The 9,912-nt window shown below is 36.4% G+C and overlaps 1 protein-coding gene across 1 annotated transcript; it reads right to left on the bottom strand.

The window, feature by feature from the left end:
- Window positions 1–3,925: 3,925 nt before the first annotated feature.
- On the bottom strand, window positions 3,926–9,029 carry LOC141642822 (bifunctional TH2 protein, mitochondrial). Its single transcript, XM_074451765.1, has 6 exons — window positions 8,496–9,029; window positions 8,304–8,412; window positions 6,433–6,723; window positions 5,906–6,320; window positions 5,519–5,785; window positions 3,926–4,614 (listed from the first exon to the last, which is right to left on the bottom strand). Exons 1-6 carry the CDS (start codon window positions 8,813–8,815, stop codon window positions 4,202–4,204), a joined length of 1,815 nt encoding a protein of 604 aa, XP_074307866.1. The 5' UTR covers window positions 8,816–9,029; the 3' UTR covers window positions 3,926–4,201.
- Between the last annotated feature and the right edge of the window lie 883 nt (window positions 9,030–9,912).

Genomic DNA, 9,912 nt, shown 5'->3' on the forward strand with positions numbered 1-9,912 from the left:
ACGTATTCTTATTATGAGATTTATTAATGTGATCGCACTATTGTTGAGGACACTTACTCCAACAACTAAAGCGCTTGCAACCCACCCCAAACTCAGCAGGGCTAAAGCCCTCCATTCGAAAACCCACCTAATCTCCTCATCAGTCGGATTGGCGATGGTACGAACTACGAAGGCGGTGTCGTGGTGGGACAGGGTGTGGAGTTTTAGTGGTGGGGGCGGTGTGGTTCGGTGGTGTCGGTCGACATTGAACTGGTGGGGTGCGGGTGTGAGGCTGAAAATGGTTTTTGGTGTTTGCTGATTGATAATGATTGATTGGTGTTTGCTGTGGGGGATGAAGAAGGAAGGTGGAAGAAGGTGCAAAAGGTAGGAGAAAGGTAAACTGTGAGAATGAAAAGTGAAAATAAACAAAGCCTAAAGAAAAAAGGGTAAATTTGTTTAACATAAACGGTAACTTGTTTAACAAGTTGCCCTTCTAAAGTATCAAAATAAGTTAAATAATAGGAAAGATCAGATTAATATGGGATAATCAATAGGTTGGATTAAATGGGGAAGGGGAGGGTTAGGTTGGATTATTGTCATTAAATAACCCTTTAATTTATTGCTTGTTTTACTTTATTGCTTTCATTAGTTTAGACTCGCCAACTCCAACCTAAACCAATTGTGACACTAGCATAAATTGAGATAGATAGATTTAGAACCCAAAGCACACCGTCCCGTGGATCGACCTCGACTTAACAACTATCTAGTTGTTTGTTGAGATTATAAATGTGTTTGATTGAGTGAACAACGACACGTTCACCATCAAAAGACCGACTTGCTAAACAAGCCAAACCTACTTAAAACACTAGCTAAATTTCACCCAAACACATGCCTAAACCGACTCTAGTTGTCTTTCCTAAAGCTAATACAATTATCTTACTTATTCTAACTGGAATTAGGAAATAAATAAACTAGTAATAATCTAATCTAATTTGGAAATAAACTAGTCCTAATGGTTTATGGAAAACCTTTATTTACTAAGACAAAACTTCTAAGAGATGATTCTGAGTTTAAGTAGAAGAAATGCACTAGCTCCTTGGATTTTGTGCATGGCTGCATTTGTCGAGCTCTCGATCGTCAACCACAACATTTGAACTTGCCATTTTCGGATCATCCCCTCCCCCTTATAAGAGAATTGACCTCAATTCTTATAGTTTTATTTCGCCAGGATCAAAAACCAACACTATTAGTAAATAGGCGACTTATATGACGATTATTTGCAACAAACTCGAATCTGGACTCGAGTCATCTTCAATGCCGAGCTCCATCTCATGCTTTCCTCGTCGCCTCAGAATTCCCTTTTACCATGGCTGCTTGTGCTTTCCTCCCCTCCACCCTCCGTGCACAAACATAGACTTCTTACCATGAACTCCATTGTCGAACAAATGATGCAAACAAGATGAATCCTTCATAGGTACGGCAATCCTTTTTGCTTGAAACTCAACCAAACAACGATTGGGCTGATCTTGAAATTCACAAGAATCGTTTGCAATCATGATGGACTTAGCAAATAATGCAAACCCATGACCAGAATTGAACAAATCACACACCCCTTCTACATCAGCAACACAAACCTCCTCATCTTCATACTTGTCAAATATTGGCGGTAAATCAAGATTTAGGGCAAAATAAATCTCCATCGAATTTTCTTCAGAAAAGCATGAATGCCCTTGTACAACTTTCAAATACTTCATCTTTTTTTTTTTATTCCGGATGAACAGTACCAGTCGTGAACAGTAAATTTTTTTTTTTTTGAAATGTAACCGTCACGCCTTCAATAACAAGTTATTAGAAACTTGCTCTTAAGATGAAAAACCGATTAACCCTCAAACTACCTGCTTGAGTTTAACCTTTGAACTCCAATCGCAATCAGAAGTTCAACTAAAAACTTGACTTTGACACGCCTAGGACCGTCTAGATTTGAGGAAATCAAGAGCCGAAACTCTGATACCACTAATGATACGAAAATTGCGCGGAAGCGGTTTAATAGAATAACGAACAATAATGAAAATAGGATATTTGTTTCGAAATCTGTCTAGAAATCGAAACAATGAGATATTTGCGCGATCTAGACCTATAGATCGAACAATGGTGATTGAATCGCAAGACCTATTGCTATCAATCGGGTTAGAGTTTGAAACGCATCAAACAATAACAGTTTCAGAATGAAAACGCGCCGATCCTATGTTTACAGAACTTGCAAACACGAAAAAGCTTCTGCTTCAATTTTTATTAATTCTCAATTGATAAATAAAACAATACAACTAACTCCCTATTTATACTAATAGACCGACTTGCTAAACAAGTCAAACCTACCTAAAACACTAGCTAAATTTCACCTAAACACATGCCTAAACCGACTCTAATTGTCTTTCCTAAAGCTAATACGATTACCTTAGTTATTCTAACTGATACCACTTATGATACGAAAATTGCGAATAGGCGGTTTAATAGAATAACGAACAATAATGAAAATAGGATATTTGCTTCGAAATCTGTCTAGAAATCGAAACAATGGAATATTTGCGCTATCTAGACCTATAGATCGAACAATGGTGATTGAATCGCAAGACCTATTACTATCAATCGGGTTAGAGTTTGAAACGCGTCAAACAATAACAGTTTCGGAACGAAAACGCGTCGATTCTATGTTTACAGAACTTGCAAACACGAAAAAGCTTCTACTTCAATTTTTATTAATTCTCAATCGATAAATAAAACAATACAACTGACTCATTATTTATACTAATAGACCGACTTGCTAAACAAGTCAAACCTACCTAAAACACTAGCTATATTTCACCCAAACACATGCCTAAACCGACTCTAATTGTCTTTCCTAAAGCTAATACAATTACCTTACTTATTCTAACTGGAATTAGGAAATAAATAAACTAGTAATAATCTAATCTAATTAGGAAATAAACTAGTCCTAATGGTTTATGGAAAACCTTTATTTGCTATGACAACTTCTAAGAGATAATTCTGAGTTTAAGTAGAAGAAATGCACTAGCTCCTTGGATTTTGTGCATAGCTGCATTTGTCGAGCTCTCGATCGTCAGCAACAACATTTGAACTTGCCATTTTCGGATCACGGGCATTATCATACGCATTTAGACGGAACTCATCAAGTTCATTTAATTGCATAAGCCGCTTCTCATTGGCTAACTTGTGGTCTAAATTGAGCTCCTTAATTGCCCACATGGCCTTATATTCAAGCTCTACCGGCAAATGGCAAGCCTTGCCATAGACAAGCCTATACGGAGATTTCCCGATAGGTGTCTTAAATGCGGTCTGATAGGCCCAAAGCGAATTGTCTAGTTTCGAACTTCAATCCTTTCTCGAGGTTTTAACAACTTTCTCAAGAATTGCTTTATTTTCTCGGTTGGAAACTTTGACCTGTCCGCTTGTTTCTGCGTGATAAAGAAGACCCTAACGATGTGTAACACCGTATTTAGCAAGGAGTTTCCCTAGTTCCTTCTTAAACTGACATCCACCGTCGCTAATCACTGCTCTAGGACCTCCAAATCTTGTGAATATGATCTTGGAAAAAGCGAGAACAGATTTTGCATCAGAAGTAACCCGTAACCACCTCCTCAACCCATTCTAATAGGTAATCGACATCAACCAGAATATACCGATTCCCGAAAGATAGGGCAATGGTCCATGATAATCAATACCGCAAACATCAAATAACTCGACTTCTAAGATTCCAGTTTGGGGCATTTCATGTCGCCGTGAGATATTACCTGTTATTTGACATGCTTCGCAAGAACGGACGAAAGTAGTTCATGAGGCCCTTAGCCAGAAAATAAGACGTGCAAAAAACTGTTAAATCGAAACCGGTTAACTTCAATTAATACAAATGCAGCCTGCAGAAACAAAGTGGTGCCACAACACACAGCAAGATGGCATTTCAATTTCCAGGAAATTCAATTGAAACATCTAAAAGGCAGTTTTATAGGTAGCAAACTTTTAACAGCATACCGAGCAATTCCAATACCAATATACAGATGATGCTGTGCCTCTAGTCAGATAAAAGGCAAAGACAATAGCTCATCCGTGAACCGTGGCCGATAATAAAACTAGCCACCAAAATTGTAGTTTCTACTATTATGATATATGACACTTGCTTCAGTACCTAAACTAACATCAAATCTTTTCAATACCCCAATATGAATGCATGAATTTCAGCCCAACTAGAGGCAGTATACAGAACACCAGGTTGAGTCTTCCAATTGATAGAGTTTCCTTCAGTGCATTCCTTCTGTTTGTTGACCAGACCTTCAAACATTGGCACAAATGAAACTCCGAAATGGCTGCCTATTTTCCTTAGGCTTGTACTTGAACCGACAACAATCCCGATGTCAGCCTTGAGTAAGCAAAGCAAGTCACCAACTGAGTCCCCGATATATACAGTTACATTTTTCTTATCACTACTATCTTTCATCAAAACCTCGTCAAATTCTCGAAGTTTGTCGATGGGAGATTCAATCTTCTTGACAATTTCACCAGTGGAAATGGATTCTTCGTAATTGAATTCATTAGCATGAATATTTAGAGCATGTAATCCCCCTGTCCAGTAGAAACCATAAGCAATTTAGAAATGAAGATTTACTATTTCAACAACCACCATACTTGCACTTCATCCAAAAATTCTGATGCACGCTTATACTTAAATACTCTAACATAGCAGCCAGATGCTGCACGCTTCAAGAAAAAAAAAAAACATTTCTTGAAACGTACAAAGCTCAACTCTTAGAAATTTGATTTACTCAATCACGCTTAGGAATGAAGCTAGAAAACATTCATATCAGACACCATAAGGTAAGGGGACGAATAAAAACATTGAACAGAGACAAAAGCACAAAAATCAATTAACACCCAAATTTTAAGAAAAGTTCTGTATCGAGATTCCACAATCATTTTCTCTAGTGATCACATGATTGCATTAAGTTACACCAACAATGGCAAAATAGACTTGTAATATTGCAGTTCGTATGCATCTCTCTTGTGATCACATCAGGATGCAACATTTGACATCAACACTGCCACATTGTGCAACATTTGAATTTTTCTTACTTGCACTAATGAAATTTAGGCTACTAACCATTACGAAAAAAGATACTCCCACTGTCCAGTCATTTGTTTACCTATTCCATTTTAGGGTGTCTCATTAATTTGTTTACCTTTCTATATTAGGTAGGTTAGTAATTTGATCATACACATCAATTATGTCCACTTGTCATCCATAACAACCACCAATGGTCCCCTCCCCTTTCCTTGGTCTTTGTACCAAAACCAAAGGTAAACAATTGACCAGGACGGAGGGAATACTTACTCAAACTACACAAACTTCAAAGAACTAACCAACTCTCACACACACACACACACACACACACACACACACACACACACACACACACACACACACAAATACATCACGTAGTATAAGAGCACAGGTTATGGGACAGTTTACCTGATGAGAAAGCTGATCTGATTAAATCACCGCACCAACAATATGACAGCACATGAACATTCACATCTAGATTGTCACTCTGTACAACTTTCTGGAAAAAACTAATGCAGCCATCTTGAAGAATTATTCTTTCACCAGCTTTCTTGATGTCTTCCAAGTTGACACCTTTGAGAACCTCGGATTCTATCACCCTTGCATTAGCCTTCTTCTCAAACTCGCTCAATAACTCTAGTGCCTTCAGCAAATCTTCATATCTAAAATCCCCTCCTACAAGACAAAATCTACCTCATCGGTATTTTTCTTTTAAAAGAAAAAAAAAATCTAATTATAGAATAGTAATCAAACCAAACAAGCAAAGGGCATAACAATATTTAAACTTCCAAATACCTTTATCAGTCGCTAGTATATTCTCAATACATTGCTCATACTCTTCTGTGTACTGCCTTGACAGAACTCCCCATGTATTTCTCAAATCAGCAGATGGCATCCGAGTAATTTGACTTTCAGATGAATTGTGCTCAGACTTTGGAGCTGTTACAATCGCAATCTCAGCTAAAATTGCAGATGAATCAACTACTGTGCAAGTTAAGTCGAAATCTGAAAATAACATCAAGTCCCGTTCACCACGAACAAGCTCTTTCCTTAGTGAAGCCACAGTAATCTGCTCTAGTGGCTGCGCCAAGAAGAATTCTATTTCGAGTTTCATGGCTTGTTGATATAGCTTCTCAATAATATTGAGCTCTTCGCCAGTAAGAGAGACAGACAATTTATCAAGCAAGTCTTCAATTTGGAGTGCACATGCCTGCACTCGTGTGTAAGATACCCTTAGCTGCTTCCGTAGTACATGATAGTTTAACCTAAAATTTAACATGGAAAAAATAGGAAACTTTGATAACAGCAATACCATGACAAACCTGGAAACCTTCGGATGAGTAACTGTGGATCCACTTCTTGAAAGGGTGATCGTTGGCATTTGCATCCAGTAAAGCTTGAAGCTCCATACCAATATAAGCATATAACCTCATGCATGGCGTCATCGCACCCAAAGTGTAAGCTGCAATCTTAGTCTTTTCAAAGGGAGTAGCAAGTTTACCAGGACCTTTTAGTCCTTCAACTTTTCCTGTAGCTGTAGCTAACAGAAAATCAGTGTACTTCTGAGTGGCAGAATTAAGAGGGATGTCTTTGCTGACATCAGAGCCCCATTCCTGTTAAAATTGTAACAAAAAGATCAGATCAGATAGAATCAACCTTCCAATAAAAGAATGTACTTAGAAAAACAAATCAGATAGAATCAACATAGAAAAGTTAAAAAAATTTAAAAAATACGTGAGCATAAACATGTTACAGTGAAAGGGTATATAAGGTACAAGCAGGATGTAAAATGTATTATAGCATTTGCTACATAAACTCTTAAATCACGAGTTTAATGACAATAGTAAAATATAGCAGGAAAAGCCCACATACAAAGCTCAGATAAAAAATAGCCCGTCTACAAGAGAAGAGTCCAATGTCAAGTTACGGATAATGTACTAATGTCTCGAAAAAAGGGCATAATAAAAGAGTAGAGTTTTAAAAACAAAATATATGAAAATGTATAGTAGTCCATACCGCTAGTTGCACCTTATCTATAAGGAACCGATGCGTTCTAGACTTCTAGTTAGTGCATCACTGAGCTTTGGGCTTAAGCGCACCTGAGTCACGCTTTTTTAGACTAAGGTCAAGATCTCTAAGTGAATCACAAAAATTCAACATTAGACTGATGAGAGCCTGTTCCTAGCCATCACCAATTTGCTCCTCAAACCAGAAGTCGAAGTAATAAGATCTCTAAGTGTTAATGTATGTTCAGAGTTAGAACATAATGCAGCATGGCAGGAAATTAACAGCCTTATGCAAAAATCCTGTTCTCTTTGCCTATTGCCATTCATGTGAAGTACAGAGTATATATATAATAATTGGATGAAACATAAAGCATAGTAAACAGTGAAGCTGCTTTCCCTAAATTATTAGGTACACAAAGCAAAAGAAGCTCATCACTCCAAATTACTGTGAATTTATCTTCTTAAGAGAAACAGAGAACCAAAAGTTTATCAGAAGAAGGCAAAAAAGGAAAAAAGAACAAAGGAAAAAATATGTGCAAGAGTTAACAATGTAACTTAAACACCTCAAACACACTTTACTGTACAAAAGAGAGGTCCAGGTAAACATAAAAAGAGTTGAAATGCAGATTATCATAGCAATATACAATCGGCCTTCTAAACATGGAATCGACGTTGGAGGATCCCCACACACAAAATTGAGAGGGCCACCAATCCTCACCATATCATCGTTAACCAGGATTTGGGGAAGATATATACATTTTCCTCCACAATAGTTTGGAATTTGGGGTAGCATTATTCATCTCTTCAACTAATTAGCACCGCAATGCAAAGGACAATAGTCTTCTCTCGAACTACTAAAAATACATAATGAAGAAATGTAAATCTTTCAATTTTCTAATGTCATAAGGCGATCTGGTTTCAAGTACAAAATCATGACCAGAACTAGAATACCCAAGGATTAGTGTATAGATATCATCAACTCATAGTACCTTAACTTTACAAAGCTGTTAATACCGAAATTCATTCTCAAGATAGGAAACAAAACCCGGAAAAAAATGAAAAAAATGCATCAAACATGTCAAGAAAGCTAAAGAAATTGTATTAAGCGAACAATTCAAAGTAACTACGTTAAACAAAGTACCTAAAATGATCAGAAATCTCAATTAAAGAGAGTTGATTAATCGAACCTGTGCAAAAGAATCGTGTAACTTCAACTCCTGCAACACACTTTTCCTCAACTCCATAATCGCCATTCTCGCATCATCATCGTCCGCAAATTCTTCCGCAAGTTCATAACTAATTAAACAAATCAGTTCTTAATTAAGCAAATAAACTTAATAAATAAAAAAATCGACAGAAGGAAGAGAAAAGAGACTGACGCTTTATCAAAGGCGTTAAGAAAATGAACATCTTGAGCGATATAATGTCGGAAAGTCTCGACACGAAGATTACCGGCGGAAAGAGAGAGAACAAAAGGAGAGAAGAGGGAGAAAACGGAGTCGCGTTTGAACTTGTTCCAGAACCTTCTAGAGATTCCGACGTCATTGATGATGGCGGCGGCAGCGGCTCCGATCGGCGGGGTGGCGGACCTAGGCGGTGGAGCCGTCGCCATTGACGCCGCCGTTCGAGGTATTCCGGCGAGAAAGAAAGACTTACAGAAGGTGTTGAGCGGTTTGATGGTGGTTAAAAGTTGGCGCATCAATAATAGTAAGTTGATTTTTAAGCGCACGACCGCACGAGATGGGGTGGCAAATAAATAGAGATTTTATTACTCGTATTATGATGATAGTCAAGTAAGGAAAATTAGCTATCTAACTTTTTTTGGATATAAAGTTAAAGTTGGTGAAAGTGATGCCTTAATTACTCAAGATTATGTTTAGATTAGGATTATGATTTTCTATGGTTGATTTATTGGAAGATGATACGGTATGAAATCTTTTATACACTACTAAGCACTAATAATCCCCTATTTACTAAATAAATAGGTCAATTTACGTTTTTTTTCTGCCTAAAATTTTATCTTCTAATTGGGCCTTTAATGTTTGCATTCTACTATGAGCTAAGTCTAATGTAAAAATGATTCCCAAAAAATATTATGTATAATGTTCTATTCTACTAAGTACTAAATAAGGTAAAATTTGATTGCTACATATATTATTTGATTGCCAGAAAATGTAAATCACATATTATATTATTTGATTGCTAGAAAATGTAGATCATATATATTATATTATTTGACTACCCAGATAATGATTTCAGCAAAATATAACTTATTATCTTGCCCAAAGATTATTATTTGATTGCATATATTATTCTGCAAATTATAGTTGCTGAAATCATTATAAGATATCATAAAATGTAGATCATATATATTATATTATTTGACTACCCAGATAATGATTTCAGCAAAATATAACTTATTATCTTGCCCAAGGATTATTATTTGATTGCATATATTATTCTGCAAATTATAGTTGCTGAAATCATTATAAGATATCAGAAAATGTAGATCATATCAATGATCTTGCCCAAAAATAATGTAAAATTTGATTGCCAAAAAACGTAGATAAAATCCTCGGTCCAATCATTGCTATATTGCTACAGGTAAAAAAATTCTCGATCATTGCAAAAAATTTGGGTTCATATATTACAAATCTCGAAATATATCTTTCACTAATCGAAATATATAAAATCATTGCCAAAAAGAATATACCGTCAATCATGCCAAATATTCACGTCAAATAATATATCTTCAAAAAATATCTTAAAATTACCATTACTCATAAGACCATCCCC

Source organism: Silene latifolia, chromosome 2, assembly GCF_048544455.1.
Source record: "Silene latifolia isolate original U9 population chromosome 2, ASM4854445v1, whole genome shotgun sequence".
Classification (NCBI taxonomy): domain Eukaryota; kingdom Viridiplantae; phylum Streptophyta; class Magnoliopsida; order Caryophyllales; family Caryophyllaceae; genus Silene; species Silene latifolia.

Excerpts from the sequence above, each read along its gene's own strand:
- LOC141642822 (XM_074451765.1), bottom strand. The coding sequence starts at position 8,815 with ATGCGCCAACTTTTAACCACCATCAAACCGCTCAACACCTTCTGTAAG. Across the intron at positions 5,786-5,905 it reads TATACTAGCGACTGATAAAG|GAGGGGATTTTAGATATGAA; the intron begins GTATTTGGAAGT and ends TTTGTCTTGTAG. Across the intron at positions 4,615-5,518 it reads CAGATCAGCTTTCTCATCAG|GGGGATTACATGCTCTAAAT; the intron begins GTAAACTGTCCC and ends TCTACTGGACAG.